Source organism: Melopsittacus undulatus, chromosome 8 (genome assembly GCF_012275295.1).
Source record: "Melopsittacus undulatus isolate bMelUnd1 chromosome 8, bMelUnd1.mat.Z, whole genome shotgun sequence".
Classification (NCBI taxonomy): domain Eukaryota; kingdom Metazoa; phylum Chordata; class Aves; order Psittaciformes; family Psittaculidae; genus Melopsittacus; species Melopsittacus undulatus.
Window position 1 is genome coordinate 18,583,523 of NC_047534.1, and position 19,231 is coordinate 18,602,753.

The 19,231-nt window shown below is 47.9% G+C and overlaps 1 protein-coding gene across 1 annotated transcript; it reads right to left on the minus strand.

Annotated features, from left to right (window-relative positions):
- Positions 1–7,599: 7,599 nt before the first annotated feature.
- On the minus strand, positions 7,600–11,059 carry LOC101877679 (galanin receptor type 2-like). Its single transcript, XM_013129398.3, is given in 3 exon segments — positions 7,600–7,769; positions 7,772–7,878; positions 10,615–11,059. Coding segments are annotated over 3 exon segments (648 nt in total). The 5' UTR covers positions 10,986–11,059.
- Between the last annotated feature and the right edge of the window lie 8,172 nt (positions 11,060–19,231).

Consider the following 19,231-nt stretch of genomic DNA (forward strand, 5'->3'; position numbering starts at 1 on the left):
TTTCCTCAGGTGGTCTCCTTTCCTGACTGTGGAATTGGTATTTTTTAGCCAAAAATAAAATATCCTGAAAAAAATAAAATTATTATATTTTTCTGTTTCAGTTCCTTTCCTTTGTCAGTCTGGTGCCTGTATGGACTCTCTGTACAGAGGAAATAAGTGATGTCTTCTGACTGTACATCTAATTACATTTCATTTTAATAAAGTGCACTGTAATAAATACATTCACCTCACACTTCTACACACCAAAACAATCGACAGGTCTTCTAAGACTGAACACTGTTCCATCAAGCTCAAGTGTGATATATAATATGCAGTGTTTCAATTTAGGAAACTATGTTTGTGTATTCTTAAAAGTCCAGGGATATTTGACTTCTGGTAGGCCTTCTCCCCACCTCAAAGGCATTGCTTGTCCTGGAAGCGTTGTGCTGAGAGCTGGTTTTGATGGTGCAGTTCTTCTGCCTCTGGCAGAAGGGTGAAGATAACCACTGAAGTGTAGTTTTCCCTGGTGGGAACAAACAAACCTTTGCTCCTAGCTGGATCTCTTGCTCTTCAGAGATATTTGCTGCATGTTGGTTTTGAGGGCTAAGGAGAGCCTTCAGGAGTGTGCTGCCAAGCTGTCAGGTAGTCTGTGCATCACCAAGCTGTGGTGTTCAGGTGGGATTGTTCCTTCTCTGCAGTCGTCCTTTGCACAAGGCCAGCAGCTCATTCTGGAGTCATTAGAGAAACTCATGTTGTTTTAAGTGTGTGCATTTAGTTCTTCCCCTTTGTGAAATACGAATCCACTTCTCTAAACACGATAACAAGGTTTTATTAAGGGACAAAGTCAATAAATCAAAAGCAAACAGCGCTGGGCACGTGACTGTAGCCAGAGGTGCAAATGATCAGTATTTGTTACAGGTTTATATACTTTCACAATTCCGTTAGTCACATACATATTCATAATCCCTGCATATAGGCAGGGAACATTATAATTAAGTCCAGTAATTTATTATCATAAGTCTCCTCCTCTTGGCATCTGCGCACTGCTCTTCAATGATTGTGGGCAGGGGTCTCGAGGATGAAGTAATCAGTCTTCCTCATGTGAGTAGGGGTCTTCAAGATGAAGTAAGCAGTCTTCCTCACAGTGTGCTTTTCACCTTTGGCCCGGTTGGACATCCCAGTAATTACACAACTCGCTAAAACCAGCCATATCTGTAATTATTCTAATAACTAACAAAGATTTGAAACAGTGTGACCTTCCTGCAAAATTTATAGCAGGACAGGAGTATCCCAAGCTAGCAGATGTTTGGGAGGCTCTGTCTTTGAACTAACTGATAAGTATGAGGATGGTGTGAAATAACTCTTTCATGCTTAGTGGGATCACTAAATCTTGTTATCTCACCACAGACTTACAACACAAACATTGTTCTTTAAAACTAAAGATATTTTAGAGGACCAGTGTGAAACAGTTAACTCACATTTAGTGGGGCCACTAAATTCCACAGGCTAACAACATAAACATTGTTCTCTTTCTACAACCTAAGTTAAGCTAAAAAGTACTTTATATTTTACAGGCACTAGCTTTTCTTCTATCAAGCATGCAAACCCTCCCCCCTTTTTCTTCTTTTTAACTTTACAGATTCTTCTACTATATGACTCTGGTTCGCTCATCTTATGTCTTTATTCAGCTTTGGTTTTGTTACTATAAACTTGTATAATTATATCCACATAACCACACCTATGATTTGCGAAAGCCAATACATTTATGTGTTTATCACACCTTCTTTAAAATCATCTCTCTCCAGGAAAGCTTTTTTATTAAAATTGTCAGGAAAAGATGGAAGTGGCTTTATTTAAAACAGCACCAAACACTTGGGGAAAAATTAGACTAAGATTGACTTATTCTATATTTAGCTTTTGGCTGGGACAACAGCCAGCTAGGAGTCATTGGTACGAGCAGGAAGGTCATGGGTGCGTGTTGTGGGCAGGAAGCTGTACGGGACACAGTAGCAGGATTTTGCTGTCTAACACAAAGCCAGGATGAGCACTTCATTAGAAGCAAGCTGTGTAATGCTCTAATATTAGCAAATCTGCAAACAGCTTGCTGTGTCTGCAGTCTTCCTGCAAGGTCCAGCACAGCATCCACACATCTGACTGCAGGCTGTGTGTCAGGCTGGGGGTGCATGCAGGAGTCTGGGCTACTGCTAGCAGAGCTCCCTACAGTGTGGGGCTTTGCTAAGGGGTACAGTCTCTTTGCTTGGACATTCAGCAAGTGCTTTTCAGAGGCAGTGGCACTGACAGGTACTAGGGAGATGCAATGTAACTGAGCCTTCAGCCTGCTCCATGGAGGCCTTGCACAGGGGTTTGTGTTTACATCTTCCTGTCCCCAGGTTCTGCTGCTCTAATCTGAGGTCTCTCCATTGTTTTCAAGTGTTTTCCATTTCTGTTTTTGGGGCAAGAGCAGTGGATAAGATGGGTTGAGCACAAGATAAAGTAATTCTGTTAATGGAGAATACTCCCTAATGGAAAATATTGATCATGAGTCAAAGCTGTTGGCATGGTATTTGATTGATTGAATTGATTACAGTACCTCAGTTTATTAGATGGCACTAAACAATCTGTGTTTAAATATCCCTTGAAATACGTGCCTTTCTCTGGGAGGGCCTGATCCAGAATCTAGCTTGGCAAATTGCAGCCTATCCAGTGGACTCCATTTAGATCCTTTTATTGGTGTGAATTTTCAGGCAGCTGCAGCCCACAGAACAAAGGGGTGCCAGGACTGTATGGCCAAGAAGATTGTTTTGGCTCAGTCTTGCAGGGAGAGTTGTGTTTGGAGCCACCACCATGAGGCATGAGCTTAACCATTGCTGGTTTTCCAAGAAGAGGGAGCTCTCATGTTAACTGATGATTACTGAGATGAAGGGAAAGGTGGGTTGAGATGGTATTGTCCTCTGAGGAGGCTAGTGTCTTCTGTGCTAAGTCCCAGGCAGTGGCAGAAGAAATGGAAGATGTGGGATCAGCTCTCATGTGCTTGATGTTATTTGAAGATGAAGTTAAAGTCAGTGACTGGAGGGCAAAAAATCTGTGACTCCAGGTCTAGTAGGAGCTCACAGTTTCCTCCCCTGGGCTGCTCCCAGAGCTATAAATCCTCACCTCCCTCTCCTAGTGCCAGGACTTGGATTGCTTTGGTGCCTTTAGACTAACTCAGCAAGCTGCCTGCTGCAGTACATTCGGCAGTAACATACTGCTGTGAGGCACCCATGGGTGCTTATGGGCCTCTTGAAGGGCAGGAAGAAGGGCATGTGAAGAGGAGTGCCAGATCCCTAAGGTACCTACAGGGAGTAGATGGGCTATGTGAGAAGGGTGCTTGAGGAGGGAGGGATGCTGCAAGCTAAAACTGATGCAGGGCACACCTCTGGTAGCACTAGGGCAGGGCATTTTACCTTTCACTCCGTGCCTGGTATTCATCCAAGCTGGCTTATAAAACAGAGAATTGCAGTTGTGAAGTGCCCCCACTTCTAACAGTAGCAAGGACTGGTTGGCAGAGCCCTGTCCCCACTGGTGTGTGGCAGTGCCCAAGGCCAGCCAAGAGTGGTGCTTCAGGCTGCTGCCTCTTGGGACTTGATGTTTAATGTGAGCAACCCCCAGGCTCTGAATCTGGCAGATGTCTGTCTTCAGAGCCCCCTCTGAAGGACCAGCCCTTGGCAAGTGAACTCATCACCACCATCCCCCTTTTTTCTTTCCCTGAGGGCTGGGTGAAGCTGGTGTGTGAATGATGGCACCGGGGCAGGGACAAACTGTCCCATCACTGGATGATGAGAATTTGCATGCAAGTAACTTAAAACTATGCTCTGGCCAAGCTGATTTCCTGTGAAACCCAGGTGGCTTCTGGATGTGCTTGGCTACACAATTCGTACTCTCAACTTCAAGTAGCCCAGGATTATGTAAATGGAAGTCGTGTGGGCTTTGAACTCATCCACCAGCTCATCCACTTAGTGCAGTTTTGTAAAGATATTGTGTGTCCACCCAGAGACATCAAGCAGAATAACAGCCCTGGTATCCTCAGCATAGCTTCTTTTTCAATTGACTGGAGCATTATTCATCCAAATAAAATTATTGCTGTCTGAAAGTTGAATGCTTTTGTTCAATTGGGAAGGATGGACTTTATGTAAGAGCAGATGGAACCATTTATTTCTGCCTGGGTTGATATTCATTGCTCTGAAGGCATTTGAAAGCACTGTGACTCCTGTCCTGAAGCACAGACAATTACTAGTATTATAATGCTAGGTCATGCTACAGGGCTCCCTAATCACAGCATTTACATGATAGATCGAGAGGATGGAGAAACAGGCATGGGAGAATGTAGCCCAACCCATAGAATCATAGAATCATAGAATAGTTAGGGTTGGAAAGGACCTTAAGATCATCTAGTTCCAACCCCCCTGCCATGGGCAGGGACACCTCACACTAGACCATATCACCCAAGGCTTCATCCAACCTGGCCTTGAACACTGCCAGGGATGGAGCATTCACAACTTCCCTGGGCAACCCATTCCAGTACCTCACCACCCTGACAGTAAAGATTTTCTTCCTTATATCCAGTCTAAACCTCTGCTATTTAAGTTTCAACCCATTACCCCTTGTCCTGTCACTACAGTCCCTAATGAATAGTCCCTCTCCAGCATCCCTGTAGGCCCCCTTCAGATACTGCAAGGCTGCTATGAGGTCTCCACGCAGCCTTCTCTTCTCCAGGCTGAACAGCCCCAACTTTCTCAGCCTGTCTTCATATGGGAGGTGCTCCAGTCCCCTGATCATCCTCGTGGCCTCCTCTGGACTTGTTTCAGCAGTTCCATGTCCTTTTTATGTTGAGGACACCAGAACTGCACACAATACTCCAAGTGAGGTCTCACGAGAGCAGAGTAGAGGGGCAGGATCACCTCCTTTGACCTGCTGGTCACGCTCCTTTTGATGCAGCCCAGGATACGGTTGGCTTTCTGGGCTGTAAGCGCACACTGAAGCTGGCTCATGTTCATTTTCTCATTGACCAACACCCCCAAGTCTGTCTCTGCAGGGCTGCACTGAATTTCCTTTTTGCCCAACCTGTAGCTGTGCCTGGGATTGCTCCGACCCAGGTGTAGGACCTTGCACTTGGCATGGTTAAACTTCATGAGGTTGGCATCAGCCCACCTCACAAGCATGTCAAGGTCCCTCTGAATAGCATTCCCATGTGGAAGACGGGTTCCATGCTCGATGGAGATGCCTGCCTGCTCTTAACTTTACTCACCCCAGCTGAAATCTCCAGGACTCACATCTCCTTGATTGTGTTACTTTTACACTAAAGTAACCCTAGTGCTTATCCGTGTCTATGCTGATATGCTTGAATTAGTTCTGATCTCTGTCTGACATTAGGGGAGAGAGGTACAATTAAGGTGATTACAAGCTATTCAGTATCAGGGAGAGAAAACTTTCACATGAGAAAATCAGAGCATGTTAGTCTGCCCAAACCATTACAACACAGAGCAAAACCAGAGGTCTCCAGCCTACCCAAGGAAAAATCCTTGGTGACAGTGCTGAATGGGTTCTGCCTGCAGGACAACCAAAACCCAGCCCCTAGGATCAGAGGAGCTCCCAGCACTCCCCTCAGGGTGGTGTGACTCCTGCTCTACCACGGCTTACTGCTGGGGCTGGGATTGAAACAGGTGCTGTGGTCATCTGTCTCTGTGCCTGGGCAAAGCCTGAGGCATTACTGTTAACTTTGCATGACAATGAATTTATCTTGTCCAGCAAAATAGATCCAGATAACAAAGAAGCTCAATATAATTGCTCTCTGTCCTGCGCACTGGGAGAAATGAGAGCTGTCAAGTTACTTACAAATGTAAGATATCTGTGAATAACCTGACAAATGCAATGTCCTTCCCAGTACTCCTGGGTGTCACAGCTGCCTTCCAGAAAGCTGCATACTGCAGAATCCATTGGGAGTCCAAGATGCCATCTGCTATGGGAGCTGTCATGGTACTTTTGGATTTCTCAAATATACAGGACAACATACTCTGTGATTTAAGCTGTATTTCATGAGTGGAGGAACTTGTTTTAGTCATCTGCTGCTGTGGGATTGAATGGTTGTGGCTGAGATTTGTCTGTTGAACCCTAACATGTTACCTGAATGTTTTAGCAATACTGTGCTGCTTGTGGGATTATTTTCTTTACTTTTATTTGAATTAATTAATTCTAATTAAATTAATAGATCAAGTGGAGTTGCCTTTTCCCACCACTAGGTTTATTTCCTTTCAGTCTTGTCATAGTCCAGTTGGAGAAAAACCTCAATGCTGGACCCTGTTTCCGTTTATGATCCCAACAGTGAAATTAAGACACAAATGAGGGCAATTACCGTAATCGGACAGTTTGTTTATTGCAAATTAAAAAAGACAGTTATTATGAAAAAGGGAAATTATTGTAATAAAAGGGATAGCAATAGGACAGATTGGAAAAAAAGCAGAAAATGAAGCAAGGATTCGGGGTGTAGAGAGAGAGCTAGTCACCACCATGGATCCAGCAGTGTCCCAGGGATCATCTGTCATCGTTGTTGGTGGTGGGAGTCCTTCAGGGTTTGTAGTTGGTATCAGAGCAGAGTGTCCCCGCAGGGTCCATCGGAGGTGGGTGTCCTCGTGCAGGTGTCCTTCTGGAGTCCCCTTGGAGGTAGCCCATGGAGTGTGTCTCCTGGAGTTGCCCTCCTGGTGATGTCTCATGGAAGGTGTCTCTTAGGGTCTGTAACAGTCATTGGTGGAGAGTGTCCTCATGGAGGTGTCCTCCTGTAGTCATCCACATGGTAATGCCTCCCTGGTGATGTTCCTTGATGAGTACCTTTTCCCACTTTATAATGAGCTGGGGGGAGTACTGCTGTTCTTCATGTCATGTATTACATGTTTCAAGTGGACCAGTTTCCTTGGTCTCGAAGCCAGCTCTTCAATTGCACATGTATGTCTGCACACAAACACGCACATACATACACACAAACACACACACATGTCTGCAGCAATTCTTGGGATAATGGGTAGCAATTCCTCACACTTCCTCAAGGTAATGGACAGTTACAAGATTGGAAAGGTAAGGTAGTCCCTGAATGAGCAATGAGAATTGATTGGACTATATTGAGCACAGCAAGGAAGAAGTGGTAAATTATTGCCAGTCTTGATCTTGACTGAATAGGTGCTAGCCTCTTGTGTGGAACTGTCTTGTGCTTGCAGATTTTGGCCTCATAAAGCTTGGCTGTTGTGAGTTACCATCAGTCACAATGAGAAATATATTTCCAGATTAAGCATTCCTTGGCTTCTCACTCTGCTGAGGTGGCTTTTGATTGAGAGCCTCTGGGTAAGGATGAAGGGGAGAGGAAATAAAACAGGTGTTGTGGGAGTATACTATCCATCACCCAGTCAGGATGACAACACCAATTAATTATTATAGAAGGAGCTAAGGGATATCTCTCAATCAACTGGTTTTGGTCTTATGGGTGATTTTAACTTCTCAGACATCAACGGGGAATATCACACAGCTGATACAAACAGGTCCAGGAAATTTCTGAAGCATGTTGAAGGTAACTTTTTGGCACAGGTGCTAAGGGAGTCAACTAGGAAAGTTTCCTCCAGGTGTCCTCCACTGCTGTCCACAGATGCTGTAGTTGACGTAGCCAAAGGCAAATGTGCTGGTGTCCATGACCTTGCGTCTCCACTCCTCCCAGCCAGGCATGCAGATGTAGCTGGACTCCCACTCAGTCAAATCATAGTAGCTTACTTGGGCCCAGCAAAGACCACAGAGAGGCCCCAGATCACAGCCATGGCAGCCACTACATTGTGGGGGGTCCGTAGCTCCTGGGAGAGCAGTGGATAGCAGATGGCCAGGTACCTGGAGGGGGGAGCAAAGTAACCAGCACTGAGATTTCAGCCAAGCTCTACTTGGCCACATAAACTCCAGGGACAAAAGTTTTCTTCATTCTCCTGAAGGTCCCTGAGCAGTGGCCCTACCTGTTATCTCACACCTTCTTTGAGATACAGTCCTGGGTAAAGCAGCATTTATCTTTCTAGCAAGAATGCTTCTCCCACAAGCTTAGGCTGGCTTACCCCTCAGTACATGGTGGGGTGGGTTGTGTCCCTGAGCTGGGGCCAGAGAGATGGTGTTGTGGAGAGTTTGCATGTATCCACTGCTTGGCAGAATATATGTGGCAGAAAGAGGTCTGAACTGTGGATTCAGGCCCTGAGAGGCTTTACTAGGTGACAAGCACCATGCAGGCTCCTGCCCACTGAGTGCATATTTCCAGCCTTCTCCAGCTTTCAGACAAGCCTGGCAGGCAAGAGATTTGCTGACTGGAGTTGTGGCTGCTTCCACCTTGATACCAAAGGGACCAGGTAGGTCCTTGACTTTTGGTACTGTCTGCTTTCTAAGACCAGCCCAAAGCAGGTAGTGATGCTCCATCTGCTCCCTCCAGCAACAGTGGCCAGATACAGTGTGATGGCCAGCTCTGCTCCCTTACCTCCAGGCGACACCACAGGGCAAAGATGTAGATGTCAGCAAGGAGAAAAGATGGCTTGGTGCTTGTGAGTATGGGATGGAGGGGAGCTGTCAGCACAGACAGGAGTGCAACTGCTGCAGCCTCAGCCTGACAGTGTGCTCATTTGATGCACTGTAAGGCCAGCAGAGCATGTAGATAAGACATGTAGCTAGTGTGAAGGGTCATGTGTGACAGAACCCTTGTTTCTTGCTGGTCCTGTCATCCTGAAAGCTGCTGGCAGCTCTGCAAGCACAGCACAGCACAGAAGTGTCTCCAGAAAGGGAGAGAACGCAGGCACTAGCACCTTGCCAAAATGTCCTTTCTTTTTGAGAGAGAGATACTGTCCCTGATTCTGAGCTGGCTGGAGGGGCAGACTGCACCCATGTGATTTAGGTTACAGGGAAGCATGAGGCTTAGACCATGAGAAATCTCTGGTCTTCCTGGTGATAGCAGGCAAACTGTGTAGCCACTGAAATGTCAAATGATTAGGATATTTTAGTGAGAGATGCCATGTGACCCGCTTTACCGCAAACAGGGGATGCTGGCATTTCCAGGTGTATGAGTTGCTGAAGTGTCAGATCATTGAGTTTCTGTAGGTGGCACCTGGGAGCAGGATGATGTGGAAGGGGACTGGAAGTGTAGCCCAACCACACTTTTTTCTGGGATTTAACCTGTCACACATATTCCCTGGTACTGAAATCTCCTTCTGCCTGCAGTGCTGTGAACCTCCTCATTGCAGAGGACTGTTTACCCTATCTTGTCTTGGTAGCTTGGAAGCAAGCACAAGGAGCAAGTTGGGCTAGGACATGTTCCCTGTAGCAGTCCAGGCTGGAGCTTACCTCATGAGGACCTTTTCCTCATCCTGGACCATAAATGCAGGCTTAGTCAGAAGTGGGGCAGCTGACACAGTCACCTTAAAGAGCTCCTGTTAACAATGTAGGTGGCACTGATCAGGACCAGAGCATCCTAGGTAACCTCCCAGGAAGGACTTGGCTCATGGTATGAGTGCCTTTCTGTACAGACTGCAGGAGGGCTGGGGCAAAGGGGAAACAGGAACTGCAAGATGAATAGGGTTTGTGCTGGGCTGGAACCCCCAGAGGAATGAGAGATGTGTTTATTGCAGGACCGAGACCTCCAGTATTTATGGGTATTTATGGATCTCTGGGTATTTATATGGCTTCTCTTACAGTCCTTTCTGTTTAGTCATAGAATGGTTTGGGTTGGAAGGGACTTTAAAGCTCATCCAGTTCCAACCCCCTGCCACGGGCAGGGACACCTTCCACTAGACCAGGTTGCTCCAAGCCTTGTCCAACCTGGCCTTGAACACTGCCAGGGATGGGGCAGCCACAGCTTCTCTGGGCACCCTGTGCCAGTGCCTCAGCACCCTCACAGGGAAGAACTTCTGCCTAAGAGCTCATCTCAGTCTCCCCTCTGTCAGGTTAAAGCCATTCCCCTTTGTCCTGTCCCTACAGGCCCTTGTCCAAAACCCCTCTCCAGGTTTCCTGCAGCCCCTTTAGGCACTGGAGCTGCTCTAAGGTCTCCCTGGAGCCTTCTCTTGTCCAGGCTGAACAAGCCCAGCTCTCTCAGCCTGGCTCCAGAGCAGAGCTGTTCCAGTTCTCACAGCATCTCTGTGGCCTTCTCTGGACTCACTCCAACAGCTCCACATCCTTCTTATGTTGGGATCTTAGGTTTACTTTGCTGCCTGCATGTCATGCTTTTCTGAAATGGTGGCCTGGGATAGCTATTTCCCTCTGAGTGGCATCTCATACAGAGCTAGGTGACACTCACTAGGAGTCTGTGGGACACTGGGGAGCTGAGCTTGTGTCTCCAGGGCTTTAATCACAAGGCAGGTCTCTCCAGCAGAAAGCCAGACAGGAGCACAACCAGCCTCACACTCCAGAGATCTGGAAGTGTTGCTTGGGGGTTGCTAGGGGAAGAGGGTCACACCTGGTCCTCAGACTGCCTTTGGCATGGACAAATACCAGTGGGGTTTGAACCATCATCCTAGTAGTGGAGGGCCACAATATTCCCATGCCCTCACTCAGTCCAGCTTCTCAGACTGCCCTCCTTCCCCAGCCCAAGGGCATCTTTACCTGTCCACAGAGATGGCAGTCAGGGTAAAGCTGCTAGCATACATGGCGAGGTAGATGAAGAAGTGGACAGCCTTACAGATGAAGGAGCCAAAGATCCAGCCCTCAAGGAAGTAGATGGTGGCCTGGAAAGGCACGCAGAAGACAATGAAGAAGTCAGCCAGGCTGAGGTTGAAGATGAAGAGGTTGATAGTGTTGTGGCCCATTTGTCTGTTGCACAGCAGCACTGCCAGCACTAGGCTATTGCCCACTGTGTGCAGGTGGAAGATAAGAAAGAAGACCACAGAGACAATGACCCTGGCAGTGCTGAACTGGTAAATGTCAGAGGAGTTCCAGTACACAGCCAGGCTCATAAAGTCCTTGTGCTCCATCATTCTGTGTCATTATGAGATGCCGGAGCCTGAAGCAACACAGGGAAAGATGGAGAGAGTGGAGAAACACTGCTTAGCCTGTTAGTTTGGCTGATGGGTCTGTTGGCTCACTGGAGATACAGAGCCCCATTTGCAGCTCTGTGACCCACATGCTTCTCAGTAGGTTCCCCTGGACACTGTTGGCCTGGAGGACAGGTAGGGTAGGTTGGGGTTAAGGTGTGCCCTGCTCCCCCATTCTGGCCCTCACCCCACAGCCCATGGTCAGATGCTGCCTTGGACTGATGATGCTGTAGGTGAGGTAGGAAGGAGAGGAGAGGATGGCATCTGTCCCCAGCTGCCTCCTCTGTGGGAGAATGGAGTCTGTTCTGCTGATTAAATTCTGGCTGTGGGTTTCCAGCCCCAAACCAACCATCTGGAAAGGCGAAGATGCTTGATCTCCTGACACTGACATGCAGAATTTATCCTCCACTCCCAGGTCTTTTGGTACCTGCTCTTAGAATAAACCTGGCACACTAGGCATAGAGCTGGAAATGCTTTTGGCAGTTACAGCTACTACACAGCTCCATGTTGTGCCCAGGAGGAGGACAGTATGATGGGACAATTCCTGCTTTGGTTTCAGTGACCCACATATATATTCTCTTTCTATGTTTCACAGGGCAGCTCTTGCAAGTACATGAACTATTTGTATAATTTCCCTGACTCCCAACATAAGCATTAGGACTGCAGACAGAAGGTGAGATTACGCATGGGAACATTAATTTCTCTGTCACAGGCATAGAAATCTGTCTGCCTGTTTCTGAGTTCTGGAGCTGGAGGAATTCATGTACAGATAAAGGCACAGGTTCCCTTGAATAAAAGGGATTCTTACCCATGTGCAGTGTTTGCAGGGATGTGCTGTGGCCCAGGAAGGTGGCCCAAGGCCATATCACCATAAGAAGGGACATAGCACAGTCTGTGCAAGAAACTGACCTCTTAGCTGTGCATTCTCTTTCAGACTGGGGAATTAGCAAGTGCTAACCCTAGCCTCTGACTCTAACTAACTAACTCTGACCCTAACTGTAACCCTAACCCATAACCTAACCCTAAACCCTAACACCTAACCCCCAGCCCTAGCCCCTAACCTAACGCTAACCCAAGTGCTCCCTGGGAAGCACTGTATCCTGGGTTCAGCAGTAGCAGTCATTTTTCCTCCTTCTTGGTAGCTGGTACAGTGCTGTGTTTTGACTTTCAGGTTGGGAACAGTGCTGATAGCACCTATATTTTTAGTTACTCCTCAGATGTTTACTCTGGCCAAGGACTTTGTGAGTCTCATACTCTGCCAGGGAAGGAGGGGAGGCTGGGAGGAAGCAGAGACAGGACATCTGACCCAGGCTAGCCAAAGAGGTATTCCATACCATAGCATGTCATGCCCAGGATGTAACCGGGAGTTACCCAAAAGGGCTAATGCCCTGGGTGGTTGGAGGAGGTATCGGTCGGTGCTCAGTCGGGCAGGGTGGGGTGAGTTATCGGTCAGTGGGTGGTGAGGTGTTGTATTCTCTTCACTTGTTATTTCCTTTATCATTATTATTATTATTGGTAGTAGCAGGAGTGATTTGTGTTATACCTTAGTTATTTAACTGTTCTTATTTCAGCCCGTGGGAGCTACATTCTTTGGATTCTCCTCCCCAACTCTCCAGGAGTTGGGGAAGCGGGGAGGGGGAGTGAGTGAATGAGCTATGTGGTTGGGTTTAAACCACAACAGTTCTTTTTGGCACCCAACGTGGGGCCCGAGGGGTTGAGGTAACAACAGATCTGACCGGATTTATAGTCGCTCGTCACAATGCTGATTTATTGGCTCTCAAAGTTGTTTCTCTTGATCTCATAGTTTCAGAATGTTGTAGCTTACTTAGGGCATGTATTTGCTGTGTTAGTGTTTATTAAGTGTGGGGATTGGGCTAAGGTTCTTGTCTTATTGAACTTTATGACAATGACTTGTAATATGGGGGGGGTCTGGCAGCAGGGTGAGATGGATGTGGCCATGGACTTGTACCAGGCCGTCCTGCTGCTCTTCACTGTCCTTGCCCCTGTCCTCACCTCCGTCTTCGTGAGGCTGCGGGGAGCCGAGGAGGAGTGGTCCCAAGAGCCACTGGCAGCCAAAGTGGCCCAGGAGAGTGGCCCCGGGGACCAAGCGTTGGCAGGAGCAGGGCTGGAGGCCTGGAGGGAGCGGCTGCCGGGGGAGGAGTTCGGGGCGGTGGAGGAGCGGAAAGACGTGGTAGCTGAGCAGCAGGAGCAGGCAGTGGAGGAGCCAAGCCCCGTGGCCGAGCCCAGCGCTGCGACAGCCAAGAGCATCCCCTGGAAGTCGCCCGCCGAGCCCCAGAAGGATGCAGGAGACCATGCAGCATTTCCCAGCAAGGCAGAAGAGGAAGATCTAGACTTGGGAAAAGGGAAGCTGGTGGTGGGAGAGCTGCCAAGCACGGCAGCTACACCAGCCCCAGTGACAAGTGCAGCAGCATCATCTGAGAGTTCTGAAGGTTTTGAATGGCCTTTGGGTACCCTTGGGACCTGCCTGCTGATTGTGATGGGGATCAGCATGTTGGCACACACACACAGTGTGTTCTACCCACGACCATTTTGTCTGATCTCAAAAGTTAAGCAGAGTCAGGTTTGGGTCTTGTCTAGGGTTAGACAATATAGGAGCACCAGGAGACTTTCCCCAAGGCTGGACAGTCATGAGTGGCAGGGCATGTGGGACAGTATGGGTGAGTATCTGGTCCACTGGGCCCCTCCAGTGCTTTGGAAGCATCGGAGATGGAAGACAGCTGTATGGAGTCCCCAGCAGCAAGTTGCAGAAACCGCTGAAGGAGACTGAATTATTTTGAGCCTGGTGGGCCCATGACACTTCAGGTCATCAGAGCAGAGATGCAACATAGAGATGGACTCATGATCAAGGGGTGGACTTTGCAGTGGATACTATTGCCCAGGTGATTCACGAGTGTGGACACTGCACACAGCCTCTTATGCTCTGAAAGACTGTTACAAGAGATGGAGCCTGGCATCATGGACCAGATGGACTCAGCAGCATTACAGGGACTGGTCCATGCACTAAGATAAGGATGCACTGAGATAAGAGTGATGGTATTTGAAATTGTGGGATCTGAGCATGATGTGAATGGTATGGAATAAGGGGTGGATACTGTCCTGGATTCAGCAGTAGCAGTCATTTTTCCTCCTTCTTGGTAGCTGGTGCAGTGCTGTGTTTTGACTTTTGGGTTGGGAACGGTGCTGATAACACATATGTTTTGAGTTACTGCTCAAATGTTTCCTCTGACCAAGGACTTTGTGAGTCTCATGCTCTGCCAGGGAGGAGGGGAGGCCAGGAGGAAGTCGAGACAGGACACCTGACCCAGGCTAGCCAAAGAGGTATTCCATACCACAGCACGTCATGCTCAGGATGTAACCGAGAGTTACCCAGAAGGGCTAGTGCCCTGCGGGGTTCAAGGAGGTATTGGTCAGTGCTCGATTGGGCAGGGTGGGGTGAGTTATCAGTCGGTGGGTGGTGAGGTGCTGTATTCTCTTCACTTGTTATTTCCTTTATTATTATTATTGTTGGTAGTAGCAGTAGTGATTTGTGTTATACCTTAGTTATTTAACTGTTCTTATCTCAACCCGCGGGAGCTACATTCTTTGGATTCTCCTCCCCAGCTCTCTAGGAGTTGGGGGAGCAAAGGTGAGGGGGGAGTGAGTGAACGAGTGTGGTTGGGTTTAAACCATGACACTCTGGCAGTGAGTGCCTGAAGCACGAGCTCTGCAAGGAGCGTGTGACCATGGGTTGTTTGCAAGTGTTCCTGGTATCGGAGCAGATCTCAGAATGTCAGCAAGCTGCCTGGAATCACACCAAGCCCAGTTCAACCCTACCACAGCTGTAATGAGACCATTCCCATACAGTTGGAAGTATTCCCAGAGGCCATTGCCAAAGTCTTATAAAGTCTAAGAAGCAGGATGCGATCTTCAGATTGGCCTGTTGTGCACTGGCCAACAGTTGTATAAGTCAAATACCCCACTTGACATGGCAGCCTCTCCTCTGTCTGGGCAGCAGGAAGCTCACACTGTAACCTGGGAGTTGGACTCTGATATCTGGGACCCAAAACATCACCGCATATCATTTGTGAATGTGGAGATTGCTCCAATATCACCTACCGATCCCAAAGCAGAAAGGATTTCACAAGGACAGTTTCAGTTGCTCTGCATGTGCACCGCAGAAATTTTGTTTCTGACTTAGACTCTCCTGTTGTATAGTAACCTTGAGCTCCACGAATGCTGCTTGTGTGTTAGAGGGATGAGCTTTCCTCTGGAAAGATGGAATGACCAGTACTGAAGTGGCCATGCTACTTATTTTTCCTAGCTCTGCCTTGGTGCACAAGCAAAGGAAATTCAAACAGCAGTGTCAGCTCTCAATACAAGCAAAAGTCCTCCTGCAGTCACATGAAGAAGACTGCATCCCATGCAGAACAGACGTGCAGGAAACACAGAAGCTTACATAGGCCCTGGCAGAAGTAGGAGTGACAGACAGATGGGGATGTGCCAGAGAGTCTGGTGCCAGAGTCTGCTTGAGGACCTCGGTCTTTTGTCATGTTGCCTAACTGCTTCCAGCCCAGAGAGCTTCCCTGTATGCAGGGGAGAGCAGATTAGGCTGCTACTGGGTTTTTATCCTTGCCTCTAATTGACTGCACTGGTTTAGGCTGTGCCCATCTACATGAAGGCAAAGTAGTGTTTCATTCCCCTTTACACATGGGAGTTGGAGACACAGCAAGCATGAAGAGATGGCTTTGTAGCTGGTTGGATCAGCGAACTCACTGATGCAGCAGAGAAACACATCTTTCTCCCTGCTGGGTTAGCTCTTATCCACCCCTCCATACGCAGTCCTGCCATTCAGAGGGATGTGGAGCAGAATTGAGGGAATGTAACTCCCATGGGTTGACATAAGAGCAGTCCAGTAACTAAGGTATAACACAAATCGCTACTGCTACCACCAATAAGAATAATAATATAGAAAAAAAACAAGGGGAGAGAATATGATATCACCCGCCGAAATGAGCCCAACCCTGAAGAGCCAGTGAGAGCCCTTCCGGCCCACTCCCAGTTACCTCCTGGGCATGATGTGCTGTGGTATGGAATACTTCTTTGGCTAGGCTGGGTCAGGTGTCCTGTCTCTGCTTCCTCCCGGCCTCCCCTCCTCCCTGGCAGAGCATGAGACTCAGAAAGTCCTTGGACAAACCAAACATTTGAGCAGTAACTACAAACATACTTGCTATCAGCACCGTTCCCAGCCCAAAAGTCAAAACACAGCACTGCACCAGCTACCAAGGAGAAAAAATGACTGCTACTGCTGAACCTAGGACAACCCATCAGATAACGAAAGGACCAACATAGAGCATTGGTAGGACCAGGCAGCAGGTCATGCCATCGGTGCCTGCAAGCCAGCATAGCCAACTCCTTTATCAAGGGAAAGCTAAGAAGGGCAAGAGGAGGCCGGGCAAGCAGACAGACACAGCTGTATTTCACTGGGTCAACCCAGACCCTGCTGGTCTGGACAGGCACGAGTGGGGAGAGGCTAAGGCAGAGAGGCAGTTTGAATTTCCTGTTTCAGTGGGCTTGGGAGCCAGCTCCCTCGGGTTCTGTTGGTGCTGGAGCTGGCACCAGACTGGGTTGGGCTGCCCGAGCTCTGTCCCGTCTGCCGATACGGCAGATACTGCTGCCGGCGCCTCGCTGTGACTGCCCATCCCCGACAGCCGCCTTCCCGCGCCGCCCTGCCCTGCACTGCCTCTACTGCCCTGCCCTGTCCTGTCTTGCCCTGCCCTGCCCTGCCCTGTTTGCTTTGCCCTGCTTGCCTGCCCTGCCGTGCCCCGTGCTGCTGCTGCCGTGCCCGCGGAGGCAGCGGCTCAGCCCGGTGCAGGCTCTGCTCCTCCGGTCTGCAACTCCCGCTCTGCAGCCCCAGCTCTGCTCCCGGTGCTCCTCCCGCGATGAAGTACCGGCCAGACCCAGCTCTCCGGCAGGAGCCTGCCTGATCCCGGCCCGCACGGCTTCTCGTCCCTTTGAGCACAATTCTGTTCTCACTGCCTGCGCCGCTCGGGCTCTGCGGGCGGCAGGCTTCCCCTTCTACGGGCGGCGGCTTCTCCCCTGCCCAGCGCACCCCACGACCCTCTGCAGCGCACACGCTCCCAGACACATGCACAAGTGGCGGCAGCACACCCACACTGCAGCACACCCATATGAACGCTGGCATCCCACAACACCACCCTGCAGAACACAGCACTCTCGCCGTATCCACACTCCCCCAAAAGCACACACTTACAAAACCCGCCAGCAAGCACAACTCATCGCTACAGGGAGACCCGAGCCTTAAAAAAACCCAAAAAAATATAAATGAAGTTCTTTCAAAACAGATGCTCTCCCTAGGTTTTTTTCTTCTACTATTTTTAAAGAACCATTTAACATTTTTCCACATCTGCTCATTAGCATCATTCCTCCTCTCAAAGTCCTTCACTAATTTATGATTTCCTTACAAACAAGTATAATCTTTTAATTCCTAAAAAAAAGAAGGCAGCAGCATCAACAAAATACCAGTGAAAGCCACCAAGTTGACATTCCAAGTTAACATCTCTCCGTGTGTCTACATGAGATAGACTAAAGAGGAAATGGAGACAATTTCTTTCACATATCCGAAGTGTTTTGAGGTAATGTTTACAACCAGAGTAGGAAGACACATAAAATCCAGCAACTGCACATGTTCAGTTTGCAGCTTCCTCATGGCTACCAGGAGGGGAAGGATGTTGCAGAGAAGCTTTGTAGTAGAGGAGACATGGACTCCTTGACAGCTGCTGCTCAGTTCTAAGGGCCAGCTGTCATCCCTGCTGTATTTGCCAATTCTGATCTTCAAGGTACTTCTCAGACATTAACCAGTTTTCTCTCAAACTGCTTGTAACTTCTTCCACATACACTTCTGACATTGTTGTCTCATGATATTGTCCTATTCTTGTCCCTGAACTTTTTCTTGCTTACTGTCTGTGGGATGGATGCCAGGTTTTGTTTAGATTGATCTTCAAGATTTTATAAACACGATGCACCCTTAGAAGCTATTTGTAACAAATCTCTACAAAGAACTAACTCAACACTGTGGCAACAGACGGAAGGGGCTTCTCTCTCTCCAGCTGAGAGAAAGCAGCTTGTCTGTTTGAGATTGCTAAATGGAAGGAATTGAAAAATGTCATAAAAATAACAGTGTTGACACTTCTTATAATTGCCTCAGTATTAACTAGGTTGCCTGATTTCTACTGAGAAATCCATTTCTTCAGCCCTACTCAGTGAAGAATTGGGTTGATTGAAGAATAGTGTGGATTGAAGAATGGGGTTGATTGAAGAATAGGGTTGTAAATGAGTAACTTCAAGGATGCTAGGCTTTTTTGACAACTATAGAGAAAAGAAAATTACTAAGATAAGCTTTGCCAGAACAGCCCAGTGGTTACTGATATGACAACAATCCTAAAACGAAGTGATGAAGAAATAACCACCAGGGTTCTCAAAGCCCACTGCCACATTTTAGGGCCTATGATGTAATGTATGTAATCTAAAGAATATGTAAAGGACAATATAATCACAGTGTGGTTGATGCTTGGATGAGACACACTAGGAGGAGCATGACTCCTATTTATAAGTACCTAGTTGCTGCGGAATGGACTCAGAGATCAATATGATCAGACAAAAAGCCATTAATAGCAAAGCATTAACTCCTTATATACTATTGCTTACACACACCTACAGCAATTCGGCATACCATGATTGGATACTTGTCTTGAAGACCCTTAGTGACTAACATATAACTGGTTAAGCACAGGTGTGAGAACTTGACCTCGAATGCTTGCCGACAGTCCACAGTTCTCATAACTCAGTGAATTCCAGCTTCTTCTTATCTTGCTTGCTTAGGCTTCCTCGGGCCTCTTACGGCATTGCTGTATCTTTCAGAGTTATTCAGAGTTCATGTACTGTGGGAGTCTGCAAAGCTTTTAATCTCAAGACTTGGGAAAAAAATTACTAAGGAAGAAGACTCTGATTTATGGATGTTTTCAGTCCTTCTTAAGGTGAAGGGAGCAACCCTTAAACAGACAGACTTAAAGTTAATGTTGAAATGGTTGAAGACACGTTACCCAGAGATTGATGAGTCTACCGGACTTGAGATCTCTTTGTGGAATGGGGCAGGAGTTAAACTGCGGAAT